At 40.5% G+C, this 18,540-nt stretch overlaps 3 protein-coding genes across 5 annotated transcripts; 2 read left to right on the top strand and 1 right to left on the bottom strand.

Annotated features, from left to right (window-relative positions):
* Positions 1-791: 791 nt before the first annotated feature.
* LOC119724290 (nuclear fragile X mental retardation-interacting protein 1-like) lies at positions 792-8,128 on the bottom strand. The gene is made up of 9 exons (XM_038195274.1): positions 7,531-8,128; positions 6,770-6,925; positions 6,534-6,632; positions 5,846-5,988; positions 5,210-5,302; positions 4,609-4,748; positions 4,328-4,462; positions 3,489-3,694; positions 792-2,926 (listed from the first exon to the last, which is right to left on the bottom strand). Exons 1-9 carry the CDS (start codon positions 7,960-7,962, stop codon positions 2,189-2,191), a joined length of 2,142 nt encoding a protein of 713 aa, XP_038051202.1. The 5' UTR covers positions 7,963-8,128; the 3' UTR covers positions 792-2,188.
* A 162-nt stretch (positions 8,129-8,290) lies between these two features.
* LOC119724292 (nuclear cap-binding protein subunit 2-like) lies at positions 8,291-11,247 on the top strand. The gene is made up of 4 exons (XM_038195275.1): positions 8,291-8,388; positions 8,806-8,987; positions 9,832-9,970; positions 10,249-11,247. Exons 1-4 carry the CDS (start codon positions 8,323-8,325, stop codon positions 10,345-10,347), a joined length of 486 nt encoding a protein of 161 aa, XP_038051203.1. The 5' UTR covers positions 8,291-8,322; the 3' UTR covers positions 10,348-11,247.
* Positions 11,248-11,711: 464 nt separating this feature from the next.
* LOC119724289 lies at positions 11,712-17,904 on the top strand. Of its 3 annotated transcripts, none has more exons than XM_038195272.1 (11): positions 11,712-12,710; positions 13,476-13,600; positions 14,048-14,173; positions 14,584-14,725; positions 15,331-15,455; positions 15,665-15,857; positions 16,119-16,220; positions 16,464-16,709; positions 16,905-17,177; positions 17,254-17,297; positions 17,373-17,904. In XM_038195272.1, the coding sequence occupies exons 1-11, from the start codon at positions 11,894-11,896 to the stop codon at positions 17,391-17,393; spliced, it is 2,214 nt and encodes a 737-aa protein (XP_038051200.1). In that variant the 5' UTR covers positions 11,712-11,893; the 3' UTR covers positions 17,394-17,904. The 3 variants fall into 3 exon arrangements, with proteins under 3 accessions (XP_038051200.1, XP_038051201.1, XP_038051199.1); XM_038195273.1 differs by having other exon boundaries at positions 17,254-17,293; positions 17,369-17,904; XM_038195271.1 differs by lacking the exon at positions 17,373-17,904 and having other exon boundaries at positions 16,905-17,297.
* Positions 17,905-18,540: the final 636 nt, after the last annotated feature.

Here is an 18,540-nt window from a genome sequence, read left to right on the forward strand (position 1 = left end):
GCCAAAATTGAAAAAAATGTAAGGGGTTAGCCTTACATTTTTAGTCAAAATCGGCCAAAAATTGACTTTTCCCAAAACAAGGCAGAAATTCATCTGTATGCAAGAGGAACATCAATCAATACTCCTACACGCATAATTTGGAAGATTTGGGCAAAAATCATCAATTTTTGGAGAATAAATAAATATTTTTGAGCGATTTTTCCTTAATTTTTCGACGGAATTTCCCCTTTAATAGCACATCTGTCCAGTAATCGATTTGGAATGCGTTCTAGGGCCCTTAAGGCATCTTTCTAGCAACTTTCAAGAAATTTCATTTTTTGGCCAAAATTGAAAAAAATGTAAGGGGTTAGCCTTACATTTTTAGTCAAAATCGGCCAAAAATTGACTTTTCTCAAAACAAGGCAGAAATTCATCTGGATGCAAGAGGAACATCAATCAATACTCTAACACGCATAATTTGGAAGATTTGGGCAAAAATCATCGATTTTTGGAGGATAAATAAATATTTTTTGAGCGATTTTTCCTTTAAATTTTTCGACGGAATTTCCCCTTTAATAGCACATCTGTCCAGTAATCGATTTGGAATGCGTTCTAGAGGCCTTAAGGCATCTTTCTAGCAGCTTTCAAGAAATTTCATTTTTTGGCCAAAATTGAAAAAAATGTAAGGGGTTAGCCTTACATTTTTAGTCAAAATCGGCCAAAAATTGACTTTTCTCAAAACAAGGCAGAAATTCATCTGGATGCAAGAGGAACATCAATCATGAAAAAATTAAAGCCACAATTTTAAGGCATACATTATGAGGTCGTGAATATTTTATTCAAAGGAGATGCATTCAGATAAAAAAAAATCAAATGAAATATCAAAGATTAGTTCCAAAATGCGATGACAAAAAATGCACTGAATTAATTCATTAGTCTTACATGTAGTAAATTAGAATCAGCTAAATGCAGCATTTAAAAAAGGCGAGTTAATCTGTAAACAATTTAAGACAATTTCCATGTTCCAAAAAACAAAGACCATGATTTAAAGGAGTCTATGGACTTGGAACTTTCCACTTCAAACGTGAAATACTTTATGCTGTGAACACCTGCAAGCGGTCAGTAAATGAATAAGCCAAATGAAATGTGTGAACATGTATTCTTGAAGGAAAAGTTTCAGAGAAGCTTATGCGCAATGAACACAAAATGAGTAATTAATAATCATTGTTCCTGTCATTGGTGTGATTACTTGAAAATGGCTTAATACACCTCCAATTTCCTACATTTCTTCAGGCCCTTTCTTCCTCGGATTTCATTCCAAAACAGGTTTTTTTATGTTCTTTATGTTTTATACATGTGATTTTTATTGGTGTTCTTTCGATCAATTCCCCTCCTGTTTCACATTCCTCGAGTCTATTGGCTGAGTTAAAGGTAATATTCAAATTTGCTATTGAGGTAATTTCCAGAATGGATGGATTTGGGGGTTAGTATTTGTAGCAAATTGTGTTACACTGACCTGTTTAAAGTTTTGTTTCATGGATGCTGCAAAAAACAAGAAAAAAATGCTGTTCTTGTAGTCTGGTTCCCTGACACTATTTCAGACGAAATGGCACAATTAATAGACGTCAGGGCAATGTCAAGTCAGGGAACCAGATTCGCTGGCTTGCACCATACCTGTTCACGTGATGTGTAACCGATTGCAAAAAAAATGTGTACTAACTACATTTTTGTAAATTGGTAAATTGGGGGCAATAAAAAGTCAGTTTTTTTCCCAATAGTGGTTGGTCAATCGTTTTTGGAAATGAATACAAATATTCCACTCTTCTTGAAAATGACAGCATAACAGGTGCCATGATTTCACAGGATGCTTTAGACTATTATGTATTCAGTTACAGTCAAGTAAGATAGTTCATAATAATTTTGTTTTGATTTTTGATATTCGCAAATGTTGTATACAGTCGAGTCTCGTTAATACAAACTCGTTAGGACCTAGCCAAATTGTTTGTTATATCAGAATTTTATATTAAGAGGAACATCAGTCCCATTCTATCTGCACATAAATGCACAGTTGGGACTAAGGCTTTATGTTTGTTATAACCAGAATTTTGTATTAACAGAGTTTGTACTAACGAGAGTCGACTGTATTACCTTTAGCGTACCAAGAATTGACAAAATTATTACTTCAAACCATAGCGTCTGACCTTCTGCTTTAAAACAATGCTTCTGTTTGTCGGTTTGTGAAAAGAAATTCCAATTTCGGTAAATTCTCCACAGTTTCCAAATTGCTCTCTTCCCCAATGGAAGTTGTAACACCCAGAACTCCATTTACACTTGGGTTTGCATTGCAATCTGTCGTAACCTTATCACAACTAGCACCATTTTGGACGATGTGACTTTCTCTTCCTTTTGCAATAAGCGCTTCACCACTTTCCACATCAAGTCCAATTTTTGAACTGTTTACCTCTGTTATTCCGTCAGTTCTTTCTTCCCTGTAAGTGATGACTGCGTCAGTCCCAATATCACTTTCCCCGTTTCTGGTACTGTCATCTTGTTGAGCTACTTCCGCGTTGGTCCCTTCCTTCAAAACGCCTTCTTTGCCTTCTTGAGAAATTGTTTGCTCATCTGCAATTTTTGCGATGTCTGTGTCCAGTATCTTTGTCCAATCAGATCCTTGAACGGCGATTGCGTTTTCAACTGTCTTTTCTTCCGATTCGTTCAACTGCGAATCCTCCACACCAACATCAAGATTTGTGGGATTTCCGATCATTGCTCTCGACTCTACCTTGGACTCTATGTTGACAGATTCTTCCGAGCTCGACGGAGGTCTGCTCTCTGAATCCCTTTCCGTCTCTTTGGTTTGATTCACACCCAAGAAGTCGTTGTGGACCACGTGCCGTACACACTGAAGAATGATGTTACGTTCCTTGCGGATCTCTGGTGCCAGAAGCTGTACAAAGGAAGGGTGAAAATGTACTTAACGGAAGTTCTATAAACTGTTAATACTTTCAAGAAACTCTCTCAGTTTTTAGTATCAGATGTGTTCAAGTCCTCTGATGCTACATTTGACTTCTATGCATTCAAGACTTAGAATTATATCCTTAAAATAAAACCAGATGTATTTTTCAAGTTGTCTTTACTTTACTGCTGTAGCCTTCACAACAGTTACACGTATCAAATTTCATTTTTGGTCAACAAGATAAAAGTCATGGTATGCCTTAGACATTTGGGGGGGAAAAAGGACAGATATTTGCCTCAAGGCGTCGTGAGGCAAAAAAACTATGTAAAAGTTCACCGCACATGGTGAGCTACATAATGTACGTGCTGAACAAATCGCCTTGAAGGACTTTTTGCTTAGCACATAGCTCTCGTGTGTGGCCGGCTCGTCACAAGTGACAGTCAGTCAGTGAGCGGTCTGGGAGATAGGTACAGAGAGGGCATTTGGCCTGCCCTCTTGGACTCGTAAAAACCATTAGCTTGAACACAAAGATCTCATTTGCCGATATATTTACCATTTCCAACAAGTTGGGTCTCTTCTTTAGTCTGAGTTGGAGATCATTCTGTTCTCTGTTGTTAACTCTTCGGTCTGCCTTTGAGCATCTGGTCGCCTTCCTTCCTTTGAAACCTTTCCAACCCACCTTGCGTCTTCCGTTGTTTCTTCTGATGCTCGGGGACTGCTTCTGTGGGGGCGTGGCCACTTCTGGCTCGGGGGCGTCGTCTTAAAGTGAGTAACAAGAAAGTGAAAGACGGATTTCGACTCCAGGTTGAATTATCCTTGGGTGATGGAAGCTGTCTGAAATGCTGCGAACAATTCCAATCACTGTCTGAGAACAGTTGCATATAACTGTCCTTATGACCTCTGATGTGGGGTCAACTTAATTTAAATAATCAAACAAGAATATCCTTTAAGCCCCGCCCTATGGTGTTAGGATCAATGTCCGACATTTGTGCACATACACATACATGACGCGCACGGCTGGAACATGCAGTGTGGCATGGGAGAGGCACATGTGTCCTTGAACATGTGTGCAGTGGGCGGAGCCTAACAGATCAGCCCATTAGACTACAGGGAGGGTAGAATGGACTGTTCCATTTTTGGCCATAAGCTCCGCCCACTTTGCATGTAGGAAAATACAAGTTCCAAATTGCATTTCACAGCTGCGCTTATTATGCTTAAATGCAGTTTGTCAGATTTATATCTGACATTTGGTTGCAAAGCTGTAATTGGTCAGAACATCATGGTCAGGGCGGGGCCTAATTAATGGATCGGTCCGTTGTCATGGTGCATACCAACACCTATCCAGGCATTGCTTGTCCTCAACATAAGGACAGAAGCCCAGACAAGACCCACCTTTAATTTCTCCCTCCTCTTCTTCACTGGAATCGCCATAGGCAGTCAGAGCTGACAGAGATCCGAGTTGTCCGCTTGAGGCCACCACCCCCTGGTGATGAGTTGTAGGGGAAGAGGGGGCAGTATCGCTCTTATCTGAGAATGAGAAAAAAAGGCACAAAGTTTATTGCATGAATTCGGTAACTGTTGGCATTCTTTGAAAATTTCTGAATTCTATAACTTTTATTTAAGCTAATAAATGACAATTTAAACGCAAGAACATAATCTGAAGAGGATATCACCTTTGCTAGACTTTGACTTTTCCAGACTGCTGTCTTCTGTGTTCTGGATGGCATCCATTCTTGCTTTCTTCGTATCAATCCCGTCATCCCCCTGGAAGTTCCTGTGTCTCTGCCGCCCTTGGTTTGGCCGTCGCATTTTGCTAGAAAAGAGAAAAACAAAAAAATGGAAATTACATGTAAATATTTCAAATGAAACGTTTTCAACATATGCATTTTTGTTATTACTATTTATACTGGGGTGAGAGTGACCACTTATAAAAATATCTGAAAACAGCTGAAAAAGGTGTAAAAAGCTGAACTTTGGAAATCTTCTATACTTTTGTACACAGCAAGTGAGGGGCAAAAAGCTGAAATCCAAAACAAAAAGCTGAGATTTCACACCCCTGTTAAAACAAATATTTGTTATTATTTTATTATTAGTGAGTAGTGACAGAAGCTGGGGCAGGGGGGAGGGATTTGTCTCACCACCAACTTGTTTAAAATCAATATATTTTAAACAAAATGTCAGTCACATCTGGATAAGCATTCCAAATCAGAATCTTCTCGGCTCAAAATTTGGCATGAGCCTGTCATGTAATTTAATTAACTTGTCTTGACTTACCCAAAGTATTTATTTTGGAGGACAACCCCTTTCTCTTCATTGCTCTGCCTGGCCTCGGCTTTCTTGGTGATGTTGCAGAGAGATGGGTACTTCCTGTCATTCAATTGATTCAAACACATCAATTCACCCTTTCATTTAATACAGAACTTCAACAGGAACGTCTACTCTCAAGTACTTGCTCAGAAGACAATTGAAAAGACAGACCACCAACAGGACAAGGCTGAATCCAACAGAATCCAACAGAATCCAACTATATCATATACCTGATGGAGCCTGTTGGATTAAGCAGTCAACCCCTGGTGGACAATCCTAATTGCAATATGTTGGATTCAGCAGGCAACTGAACCACATTATAATGCCAAGTTGGACTCTGTTGGATCCAGCAGACAACTCAGAATAAGGCACAGTGGATTGAACAGGAAAGACTCTGTTGGACTCTGTTAGATTAATATGTAGCAGGGTAGTCTTGAGGAACTACTAGGGGGTAAGGGTTTATAGAGAAATCTTGGGATAAGATCCAGTATTACTCAATTTCATCACTGTTTAAACAGTAAATGCTACTAACAAAGAAAGTTTAAGACCCCATTCTTGATCTGCTACGTCTTTTTACCAGATAAATGTGTCGCACATTTGTACCTTTTTCGCTCCTCTCTCCACTTGGATACCGCAGCAGGAGTATCCATCCAAGCCACTCTCTTACTTCCTGCGCTGTGCTGCAACTTGGTGTGGAGCTTGACGACCTTGAAGTGAGCTTCAAACTTACAGCCTTCATGGTTGCACTGGAAAGGGGACAAGATTAGTTGAGTAAAAGATAAGTTGAGTTTATTTCATAAAAATACAATTTTTCAATTGTTTTTTTCAATTACAAAAAAATGGATGGATCCAACCTCCAGAAATCACCGGCTTACTAACGTGTTAATTAAAGTGACAAGAATTTCTGACATACTGTATTCAGGGGTGTGAGTGACCACTGATAAAAATAGCTGAAAACAGCTGAAAAAAGGTGGAAAAAAGGTGTAAAAAAGCTGAACTTTGGAAATCTCCTATACTTTTGTACACAGCTAGTGAGGGAAAAAAGCTGAAATCCCAAACAAAAATAGCTGAAATCAGCTTTAAAGCTGAGATTTCACACCCCTGTGTATTCCAAGACTCTCTTCCAAGTTTTTAAAGTTTTTTTTTTTAAATGGACATTAAAAATTGTGAATGCATGTAGAAATGAGCCGTTAATTACATCAGGTAACACCAAAGAGAGAATGGTAAAAGATTGTCCTTGTAACATGCGAATGTAAGCAGGCATACACCTTAGCCAATTAAAAAATGTTACCTTGACGTGTTCTGCAATGTGTTCATCAAGTAATTGCTGAGACTTGAAGCCCCGGTCACACACATCACAGTAGTGCTCCAACTGGCTTGATGCCTGCAACTGAAAAAAACAGGAGTGAGAATTAAAGATATCAATTTTTACATCAACATGGACATGTCATCCCTTTTCTTCTGTAGGACAAACTACAGTGATTTTCAAATCTACATCATTTGAATGTCATTTGTTTTTCAACCAACCTGCTTTGCAGCGTTGGATCCTGTCCCACGACGTTTCTTTTTGGATGGTTTGTCTCGTTGGTTTTTCCAAGCTGAAGGTCCGCCGTTTGTGTAATTCTGGGGTCCATTCTTGTTTTTGCTTGTGTGTTGTCCATCATTTGGAAAATGCCGCCGATTCTAGTAAAAGTAAAACTACAGATAATCATTTTGGAATTGGAAAAACTGTTGCATCCTGACGCCACTTTTTTCATCATATATTATCTCAATGAGGCCTGAACAACTGAAGGTCAGTCATTCCAAAGATGTTAAAAAATCATGAATCTTGGACTGACATTTCCAATTTGTTAGAAAATACTTTGAAAATGCACTCAACTCTCCATATAGTTTGTACACAACCAAAGAAATGGCGGAAAGAATGTTGCAACCTGATCTCAATGAAGGTCAGTCATTGCAAAAAATGATAAGACATGAATCAGGGACTGAGAAACATTTCCCATTTTGAGAAAGATTCCCATATCTGGTCATCACTTGTCACCCTGCCAACAATGCCATGCCTGTGCGCAAATGAGAGTGAGACTGGTCTGAAAATTTCTAAGTGTTTTCTCAGTAAATACTTCAATATTTTCCCTGCTAATTTTGACTTTTTAGGACATATCGTCACTTTTTGGTGGCTGATGTGTCACTGAAGGGAAATAGTAGTGACGGCCAGATATGGGAATCTTTGCAAAAATAAAATAAAATTAAAGCTTTTTATGATTATTGTCAAATATTGATAAACTCACTTTTCTCCCCACGACTCCCGGCCAAGTCTCACACTCTGTGATGTCTGTGGTTCTGGTCCTGTCGGCTGAACGGTGAAAACTCCGTGATTCGCGTCCGGCAGGTCTCTGCAGCGGGAACTCCCCTGGTACCGCCCCGGGCTCGGCGGCGCGCGGACCGGGCGCAAGCCCGCCTCGCTCGCTCGGTGTCTGAGCATGATCACCGCGTGCGAACGGTTCCAAATTGGCAAACCTTACGGGGACTTGCGGTCCAAAGTGCGGTCCTCCACCGGGGAATGGAGGCCTGTCAGGCCCGGCTGAATAGTTCCACGGTGGTCTCGGAGGCGCCTGTGATTGTTGAAAAGGAGGTGGAAAAGGTGGCCAGCCGAAATTCGGAGTAAATTGTTGATTGTTTGAAGCTGGAGAAAAACCTCGTGGTGGAAAGGAGTACGCCATTTTTTTAATTTCGATGTTAGCCTCACACCCAGTGCTTTTAGTAATTACACACCTTAATGTGCAGCTTGTTTTATGAATGGACACGAGGCTGATATTTACTTCGTGGGGTCAAAGTTTGTCCTTTAAACACTAGACTTGCTAAAAGTCTATCGGGAACTAGTCTACACCAAAAATCGGGACCAAAATATTACATTCTTTTAATTTTATTTTGACGGTGAAAGCTTCGTAATTAATTATTCCAGAGCCAGTAATGAAGCCGAATTGGTAGCAAATCCTAGTTTTCGAAAACCAGCCTGAAATAATTTTTTTGGAAAATGAAATGGCGCCCTCTCTTTTCTGCGCTAAATTATAGCATTCAACATGGCGACGATCAGTCGAGTCGACCGCGCTCAGGAACTTGGCTCTTATAGAGATCAACATTATAGAGTGAGTTGCTGTGTTTTAAGGATATTTTTAGAGTATTTTGCAAAACCAGAACAATAAACATCATTAGTAACCCGAAATCTGGAAATAATTCCCCTTGTTTGGCTTTAAAATGGACGATGTAAACTGCGGTTCGGAGTATTATTGTGCCTATTTTATGTTTATTTGGGTATGGCAGAGGAGGGCGCTGTTTGATCTGAGTCAAGTCTTCTGTATTTATTTACCCAAACCAAAATAGCGGGCTTCTATTGTGTCTGCCATATCTCAAATAGATTAATAATTTTGTGACGTAGGCCTACATAATTTTTTATTGAAAAACGTCTTTTATTTTTAAGCATTTCTTTTTTAAGAATTAAGGTCACTGGAGGTCATTATCGATATGTACATTTTGTTAATTGTTTACTCTTAACTTCTTGACAGGGAACCATTTCTCAGCAAGAGAAACGGTTAAAGAACAGCACCACACTATATGTCGGCAACTTGTCCTTTTTCACGACGGAAGAGCAAATCTACGAGCTGTTCTCCAAATGCGGTGACCTCAAGCGAATCATCATGGGTCTGGACAAAGTCAGGAAAACCCCCTGTGGATTCTGCTTCATAGAGTATCCTTTTGTTAATATGACAGAAAGCATTGGAAAGCAATTCCTTTCCTTCTGTGGGATGTTCTTCAAAGACGAGATTATGCAATTTTGCAGTGAAACTACCTGTTGTTTTTAGTTTTCTAAAAAAGGCTTGGGACATTTTATGCTGGAATTAGCTCTTTTTCTAAGTTTTATAAATGTTGGTAATATTTTTCATCCTGTTGAATTCACTGCCAGCCTTCCTTACCCATGAATTCCGTTTTAAATGTTATCATCCTCCTGTTTTTCTTTTGGGTTAACAAATTTTAAAATAAATCACTAAAAATAGTAGTCTATGAAATAGCCATTGGCAAAGCAAGCTTCTACGATTATGCGCGCAGATTTGACGATTACTTGTGCAAAACATGACTGCGTCTTGACCCCTAGATTCTGGCCATTCAGCAGGCGTCTTCTGTATGGTTTTCAGTAACCTATTGTTGTATTAAAGAAACATGGCAGCCAACTGACCAATCAACAGCTTAGGCTGAATGTCTGCTCCAAATGATGTCACAATTTCTAAGGTCGTCTGCGATCGACTGGTGCACCAGGTAACATAGCACCAGGTCACATAAATATCGGACGTTGTTGCAGAGCTTGCGGGCTCTGTTGAACAACGGATGATACTCCGACTAAAAATTAGCTTGCTGACATTAAAATGAACAAACTTTTAAAATAAACAAAGACAGCCAGCCTCATCAGTGTTTATGGTCTCTTCACAAAGTACCTTTTCACGGGAGAATGTCCTCATAAGAATTTCCACCTACACTCGCTGTTTTGCCTGACCTTGTTTTTAAAGCGAGAGAAAGTTCCTTGACTAGTTCATCAGATATTATGCAAGAGAAGATGCCTCCAATGCATTGAGGTTCATCAGCGGTACGCGATTGGACGACCGCATCATCAGAACGGATTGGGATGCTGGATTCATCGAGGGGAGGCAGTTCGGTAGAGGGAAGAGCGGTGGACAGGTTGGTAGATCCCACCCGCTGTTCTATTTCCAGTGGGTCTGTCAATCCACAGTTAAAAGGGATTTTTCTCCAATATGACAGTTTATCAGTTACTTATCTCAAATTATTTTTGGCAAACTTCATCGTCTAGTGATTCATATGGAATTAAAAGTGCTTGTTTTCCTGAAAGGAAACAGATTATCCGTACACAGAAATTTTATAGGCCCTATTTGCTATTTATTATTACGGTAATTTATTCATTTAATAATTTGGATTTTTTTGATTTGATTTTACTTTAGGTGAGGGATGAATACCGGACAGATTTTGACAGTGATCGGGGAGGATACGGCAAGGCTGCCTTACGGCAGCTACAGACGCTGGACCAAAACATGTTCTGAGAGGGGTTTTCTAGACTCTTAAGACTCGACGGTCGTCAAGGAAGGTGGACCATTCGGATTGGACAAACATTCCCAAGTCGTTGATTGTGAAGTCGCTGAAGAACTCTCTGGCATTGATGAGTGGGGTTCCGACCCTCACTCAGCTGATGGATTATTTAATTTACCTCCTGCTATTTAAACAGTCCCAGACAGTCAAATAAATCAATCCACTTCCCCCGCCATGCTTTTTATACAGGCTAGTCACCAACAGTCAGATCATTCTTGAAGCAAGCACTGTGACTAGTCAAATTCAGTCAAAAGACAAAGCAGGCAAGTTGTGGGCACTGCTGGCTTACCAATCACCCACAGTCAAAGCATACAATGTAGCTGTATCAAGTTACATAAACAGTCCCAGCCAGTCAATCCTGCCTTATGTAGGCTGGGAATTCTTCAAGGGTTGAAAACAATCACTTGATTGATTTTGACTGAAAGGATAACTTGGCAAGGAACGTTTGTTTGCATAGGAGGGTTTTTAGCTGAAGTAGTCGTCTCAATGAAGGATCTTTGTAATGGGTTCTTGTAAGATAACTGGAAAGTTTGAGGCGGGAAAGTTCGCCAGTAATGTCTTGGTCAAGCTCACACGTTTCCTTCATACGCTTCAAACCAGATCGCTTTCCAGTAAATATCTTTTATTGTCATGATCCAACAAACAGACTTGAGAAAAGGAATTTTTTGTTTGAATTCATTGCTCTGAAGAGATTGAGTGTAACTCACTGACTACTGAAACCAATATCGTTCACTTTTAATAGTTTTTTCCCTTGACTTTTGGTTTTTATTTTTCATGTGTTAAACAAAAGGCCTACGTTTGTCTGTGTTTGAGTTATTTCATGTAAATAAAGTCGCACAGAAAAAAACAGTGTTCATTTGGTTATTGCAAATTGTTGTCGATTTGCAGATGTTTTTAGTTAAGTATCTCTTAATCTGGTGTTCACTAAAGTCCATTTCAATAAATTTATGGAATGGTGCCTTTATGGGGGTAAACGGAAATCTATGTTTTCCAAAAATAATGACCCTTTTTAGAATCGGCGGCCACCGTAGCATACTGGTTGCTAGGTTACAGTAACGCATGGCTGGTTTACTTTGAGCTGGACGGTCCAGTACACAATAATCGCTGGTATCCGCACCATCAGCGCATTCAATAATCGGCCTTTGATAGGGATCAGCGATCGCCTTATTTGCATCTTAATCGATAAAGTTAACAGTGGACGTATGAATAAGCATTATACGTATGAGGAATAAATCGTGTACATGTACATGCATGCATCTGTACGTAGACTGGTTTTACCCGTAGACTCAGGCAGCCATGTTATCTGAAGGATGAACATTTCAGAAGAAAAGACATTGTAGTTAATGGTGGAGAAAAAGGGTTCCTTCATATCCTAGGAAGAGATACGGAGTCTTTTCGGTTTTACATACGCAAGACAGACCTTCGTAGTCTTCATCCGAGTTCACAAGATCACAACTGCCAGAACAAATGTTTTAACTCTCGCGAGTGAAAGTTATCGCCATGGGGTGCGGTACTAGTTCTACTCCTAGCAGATCCGAACTCCATGGTAGGTCCGTGGAGGAAGGACCCGCCATCCCCCGCCGGCGCCCTAAACAAACAAATGTAGAGACAGTGATCGTAGGTCCTCCGACCGAGAGCTCGGGATTCCATGCACCCGAAGTCGATGAAACTGACCATGGGCCGATCGTCCGTCGGTGCATAGAGTTCCTGAAAGTCGCCACGTCTACCGGCGGCCAGACGGCCCGTCGGAGCCCGCTGGACCCCGAAGGTCTACAGCAGACGGCCGGCCAACGGAAGGCACTGTACCCGGAGTTTGTGGCATCTTTAGAGAGGCTTCACGTGACTCAGTCTTACATCGATGACAGCTCCATGGAAAGTCTTCTTACTGTGTGCCGAATGAGTGACTTGACGGACACAGAACTTGCGAATGAACTGGTGGAGAAGAGATACCCGGAGCTTTTTGTGAAAATCTGGAACGCGGTCTACGATAAGGATATCTACTTGTCCCCGGGATTGACGAGAGAATACATTGCCTTCAACCTTCTCAAGCAAGCCACGATCAGTTTCACCCACGTCAGTTGGAACCTGTGCGTGGAAATGGGCAGTGCTAAACACGGGATTGTCCCGCTGATTGCCAAGGAGTTTGACCATCCTCTGATGACCCAGGAGGGATTGAGGAGCGGGGTCAAGAGAGCTCTCTGGAACTCACCAAGGGAGACACTGAAGAAGATGATCAACATCTTGGCCAATATCATCCGGAAGAACATCGACAACAAGCCCGTGTTCCGAGAAGCTCAAATTGTTCCTCATCTTCAAGGTATTGGATTTTAATCATTGCGGCCAGGACCTTACCACGAAAAACATAATGTACAGTGAAATCTTAATAAGTCAAATCTCAAGGAACAGGTTCAAAATTTGACTTAAGCAGAGTTTTGAGTTAAGCAGGGTTGTATATCATTGATGCACTACTGAAGGCAATGGATTCTTTGTTTGATTAAACAGTTGTTTTGAGTTAGTAGAGTTTGATTTATCGATATTTCACTGTATTCGGCCTCTGTGTGCAAATTTATACTGCACCCGTAGAGTTGAAACATTCGTCAGGAAGGCGTGCGTATGATTGTAACGGTGTAAATTTTTCTTTTTGTCTATCCAAACTCACCACTTTAACAGAACCTTTTGAAAACCACCAGATCTTATACAAGGCAATTGAAAAAAAAAACATTTTACAATACACATTATACACAATGAAAACACAATTATAATACTTCGTTTGTTTTTTTATGAATCCTTCAATTTTACAGCTGCAAGAGCTTGTGAGTGAAAAGATTTTTTTAAATAAATTTTCGCAGTATTTCACATTGCCTTAGACGATGAAAAAATGCCCGTATAACAAACTGCTTAATTGTAAACTCAATGTGTTTCATGTTTATAAGTGTAGAAAAATAAACATAAAACAGTGTTCATATAACCGAAGAAATGGAGCCAAATCTTCGGACAGTATTGGCTTCGTCAAGGTCGGTAGCCCTGACAAAGATATTATGTTCATTCTACAATGTACATGTATTATTATCTTTCCTTGTAGAATTACTGAAGTGTCGATTTATGATCATGCGCGCTAAGGCGCTCTTCTGTCTCGTCTACCTCATCAATGAAGACGAAAACGAGGCTCTCAATACAGCGGACGATAACATCAATTTCGTTCTCAAGGTGAGTCGAGAGTCTTTTTTTTTTTTAAATGGAGTACAATTTGTTGACTTGTAAAATACAATTTCCTTGCTATTTCTTGTAACTCGGGAATCGAGTGCCTAATGTGCTCGAAAACAACCATACCACAGGAGCAACGCACACTTGTAGTGGTACAATTTGATAAAGTGGCTTGCTCAAGAACACAAGCTTGACCGCCTTGTTCTGATCAGATAACTCGGCAGACATACCGTAAGAAACACCGCTATTCAAAAACATTCACTGTTGATCCTACAATTATTATCATGCATAAAATCCTAGGCCTACATCTACATGTATTCCTATTATGGTTTTTATTTCTTCGTCAAGTCGGTCGTGTTAATGACGGGAACGAAATGACACAATATTGGTATCAGTTTTAAATGAATTCAGCGAAAGATTTCCACCAAACCTGTTTGTGTTGTCTTCAAGGTGTTGGGGAAATGTTTAGATCAGCGGGGCCACTACTCGGACCATTACACGTTCTCGGCCGAGGTGGTCGTCAATGGAATCGTCCACATGGCGGTGAATGACTCCAACAAAGTGAAACTTGTCAAGGTAAGAAACAAGGCAGTGTAGGGACGACCATCGTCCAAGCTGGACACAAAAAGGATGCTACATGTAGGGATGTAGACTATACCTCTCCATTGAAGGCATATTGTATCCATAAATCAGTTGTCGCAAGTATTTAATTGAAAGTACCATTTTACTGCAATGGCAAAAAATCTGCTGCCACCAAGAGGCGATTTTTTTTTTTATTTTAAGATAATAATAATAATAATAACAAAATAAAAATAAAAATAAACTAAAAACCTAGTCATCATCACATGAGTTCTTCCCTGTGAAGCAAAATATTATTTTATGTAATTTAATCCGGAAAATAAAACCAGAATTCTAATCATTCCTTCAGTTATTTCCATACATGGTAACACTTCAAAAATTGCCCTTTTACCCCCTCACATTTACAGAATGGCGTGCTGCCGAAACTGATCACCATGTTAAAGACGGACAACATAGCCGAGAAACGCGCCGCTGCCAAAGCTGTATGGAAGCTAGCTTTCCATGAAGACAACAAGAAAGAATTCAAGACAAACCACACTCTGATATCAGGTAAATTATATGGAGTCTTGGTGTTCTTTGGGGATAGGGAAGTCTTGGGGCTATTATAGTTCTTGTCACTTTGATTTTATTTCTAGCCACGTGATTCTGAAGTGTGGATTCAAAACACTTACATAGATACGGTTTTGGGGTAATTTATTTAGGCACTAGCCATTGTGACCCCATATCCTATCATTGTTCTCTCCCAAAGTGAGGCAAGCTCTTTCCTAAATGCTAGCACAGTTCTAGCATTCGCCACTCCTGAAAGAGAGCATTATGACATTAATGATTCGTTGGGAGGAAACATTTCTTCCTGAAGCCAATATTCTTCAGCCTTTTGAAGATCTCCTGTTCTGGTGCTGGTTCCTGTCTTAAAAATCGTCCTTCTGTCGAGGTTCTCAAATCCTTCTCAAATCAAACAGTTTAAAAGTTTCTATGAGTTAGGTCTCCTCGGAGATGTTGCTTGTATGGTAGATCTCTCAATTCAGGTACCAACTTGGTTGCTCGTCTCTGCACCTTTTCCAACACAAACTTGTCCTTCTGCAGCCAGGGATTCCCCACTTAGACGCAATACTCAATAGATGTCTATTTCTTATATTTTTTGCTTCGTGGTCTAGTCTTGAAGGAACTCCAAAGCAGTGAAACGGAACATAAGATCCTTAAGGCCTGTTCGGCAGTCTTATGGATGCTGGACGCAACGGGCGGGGACGGTGTGGAGAAAGGACAACATGAAACTGTCGAGGTAATGCAACTTTTGGATGGTCTTAAAATACAAGTTAAAAGGAGGTTTGACAGCAGACTTAAAGTTCGCAACAATGGCGCGCGAATCACTTCAAATCTGCTGCTCAATACTTCTTAAATTCCCCGGCTAAAGCTAAGGAAACTTTTCGTGAAGATCGTTTTTGAACAATTTTCACATTCAAATTATTTTTATTCCTATTTTTTTAATAGAAGCCGCCAACACTTCCGGGCGGAAAAGATAACGGAGAAATGGAGGTTCAGTCCGTGGATGGAGACGGTTTCGATGACGACAAGCCCCACGTGATGATCAGCTACCAATGGGGATGCCAGATGCAAATGATCAAAGTCAAAGAACTCTTGAGGGCGGCAGGGTACCACGTATGGATGGACGTGGACAACATGGGTGTGTCTCGTTTAAATCTTTTTTTTAAAGCTCTGAAAGAAACGGGTGTGATTTGGGCCATTTTGTATTGTCCGTTTAAAGAGGTTTTGAGCATGCGCGGTTAAACAAACTATGGACCAATAGAAATACAAGCGAAAGTACGCGAGACTTTAGACGCGGCTATGGATTGTGTCTGCAGCATGTCAATAGAAAAGTCAAAGCCATAACATATCATGGCCACCAATTTCCGTCAAACTAACATTTTGCATGACTTTGTTTCAGGTGGTTCGACGCTTGAGTCTATGGCCACTGCAGTGGAGCGATCTGCCGTCGTGCTTGTATGCTTCTCAGAGAAATACAAACGGAGCGCCAGTTGTCGAACAGGTACAGCAGTCACAAAAACTACCACAAAATATCGAGCAAATTATTTCTGTTCATCAAAAAAATATTCATGTACACGTATGTCTATTTGAGAATGCAGATAATGGTACAATTTACGGAGACTAGCTTTCATGTTGCACTATTTTGATATCGCCACAACAATATTTTCCTTCTTGCACATATTCCCCTGTATATATTACCCTCAGTCTATATTTTCCTTCTATTTCACTTTTGGCGACTCTATAGAGGCCGAGTACACCTACAAGCTACAGAAGCCCATCATCCCGCTTCGTCTGCAGTTAGACTACGACCCGGACGGCTGGCTGGGCATCATGATCGGCGCCAAGCTGTACGTGGACATGAGTCGACCGGACAACTTGGAGGAAGACTTCAGCAAGTTAAAGCAGCAGCTTGGCGAGAGAGGCAGGGTGGCAAAGGAAGGCTTCGGTACACTGAGGTCCACCATCAAATCCACTCGCAAAGAAAGGAAAGGTAACGACGCATGTTGCATCTTTAAACTTCCAGTTCATTAAAGATGTTATATACATGTACCGGTAAATTGGTACAACCGTTACCTTAAATGTGACGTGTGGTTTTTTTTTATGAGTCAAAATCATCCAAACAGTCTTTAAGCACAAGGTAACATTTGGATTTCTTGAAGTATAAAACTGCATTAATTTTCTACAGAAAATATTGATGGCAGTGGAGGCCAAGGAACGGATTTCAATCGCTCGACGACCCAACGACGGAGCATGAACGCCAAAAACACGGGCACCCAAGAAAACGTCTGCGCTAAGGCGGTCTCAGCCTGGACCAACGACCAGGTCAACGCCTGGCTGACCAAGCACGGACTAGTGGGGCTCAAGAACCGATTTGACGGGTACAGCGGACAGCGCCTGCTCGGTCTCAAGACAATCTCCGCGGAGGCTCCGGACTTCTTTTACTCGGAGCTCAAGAAAGATCTGGGCTTCAAGAGCCTTTTGGAGATCGTGACTTTTAAGCAGGCCTTGGATGGGATTATCTGAGCTCAAGAAAGATCTGGGCTTCAAGAGCCTGTTGGAGATCGTGACTTTTAAGCAGGCCTTGATGGGATTATCTGAGCTCAAGAAAGATCTGGGCTTCAAGAGCCTTGTGGAGATCGTGACTTTTAGGCAGGCCTTGGATGGGATTATCTAACAGTAGAGGAATACAATTCCTGGACTTTCTAAAAAGATGTTGTTCGAAATGTCAACGACATTTGCTTTGAGTGTACATACATAAGAAATATGTTTCCACATTTGATTTTTCAAACCTTGTTTAAACCTTTCCAACATGAAAGAATGGCTTCAAAGAATGTTTGTAAGTTTATAGAGAACATACAGGTATCATTTTCACAGCTTTTAAACTGCATGATTCCATGCAATTAACAGAAAGTGTTGCTTTAAAGAACTACAGATTTTGTATGATCGCATCCTCATGTCGAATCGTTATCATGATTATGTCAATTAAGATCGCATTGAAATAATGTCTGGATCTGGCAATCGTCGTGTCGAACGCCCTCTACGCCCTGATAGGTCACACTGGCCATTTTGGAGGATAGCCGAATTACAAAACCACCTTAATTGCTGCCTTCCATAAATTCGACTCCGACTTTGAATTCTTACTGATGAATAAACTAAATGCGAAAATGTTTTTTTTATTTAAAAAAAGGAAAAGAATGTAATCCTTGTGTTGTTCTTGCCTTTCCCCCTACTGTCTGATACTAAGTAGAGGACCAAGTCTGCCAAAATCCATCACTTACTCTGCTTCCAATACATGTACATTTGTACAATGTACAATGTATATGACATAATAGAATCCACCACTGACGTATACTGGTGGATATAGTCCACATGGCTTCTATAACAAATTAACAACAGCAGTGCAGGATGCTAGGCAAAACCAATCGGATACCTCTTGCACTGCTTCAGGCCCCAGGCCCAAGTCCATCATACTCCAACAATATTCAGTCAAACCAGGCCTGCAGGACCAAGTCCCCTAAAATCCACCGAAATGGGGGGATGGATTTTGATGGAGTTGGGTTGGTTAGGGCTAATGAAGATGAAGTGTAAACAGTGGTGGATATTTATTATTGTACATTGTAAATGTACATCTACATGTATATCTATATTACTAGCAAAGTTGGGGTTGTGTGATGTATTCGTTTAGAAATGGACAAAGCACCCTTCTCCACTCCGTAGTTTAAATATTACTTATTTCATTGAAAGACAATCAAATTGTTCGCGGCAACACCAAGAAAGATATTGTGCAGGGAGGTATTCGCATCACCTAACTAAAATGTTCT

Source organism: Patiria miniata, unplaced genomic scaffold, assembly GCF_015706575.1.
Source record: "Patiria miniata isolate m_02_andy unplaced genomic scaffold, ASM1570657v1 HiC_scaffold_18, whole genome shotgun sequence".
Classification (NCBI taxonomy): domain Eukaryota; kingdom Metazoa; phylum Echinodermata; class Asteroidea; order Valvatida; family Asterinidae; genus Patiria; species Patiria miniata.

Coding starts and splice junctions, on each gene's coding strand:
- LOC119724290 (XM_038195274.1), bottom strand. CDS start 7,962: ATGGCGTACTCCTTTCCACCACGAGGTTTTTCTCCAGCTTCAAACAAT. Junction 5,303..5,845: donor TGGAGAGAGGAGCGAAAAAG/GTACAAATGTGC, acceptor ATTGAATGACAG/GAAGTACCCATCTCTCTGCA. Junction 4,749..5,209: donor CTCCAAAATAAATACTTTGG/GTAAGTCAAGAC, acceptor TCTCTTTTCTAG/CAAAATGCGACGGCCAAACC.
- LOC119724292 (XM_038195275.1), top strand. CDS start 8,323: ATGGCGACGATCAGTCGAGTCGACCGCGCTCAGGAACTTGGCTCTTAT. Junction 8,389..8,805: donor ATAGAGATCAACATTATAGA/GTGAGTTGCTGT, acceptor ACTTCTTGACAG/GGAACCATTTCTCAGCAAGA. Junction 9,971..10,248: donor GAGGGAAGAGCGGTGGACAG/GTTGGTAGATCC, acceptor ATTTTACTTTAG/GTGAGGGATGAATACCGGAC.
- LOC119724289 (XM_038195272.1), top strand. CDS start 11,894: ATGGGGTGCGGTACTAGTTCTACTCCTAGCAGATCCGAACTCCATGGT. Junction 15,456..15,664: donor GACAACATGAAACTGTCGAG/GTAATGCAACTT, acceptor TTTTTTTAATAG/AAGCCGCCAACACTTCCGGG. Junction 15,858..16,118: donor GATGGACGTGGACAACATGG/GTGTGTCTCGTT, acceptor ACTTTGTTTCAG/GTGGTTCGACGCTTGAGTCT.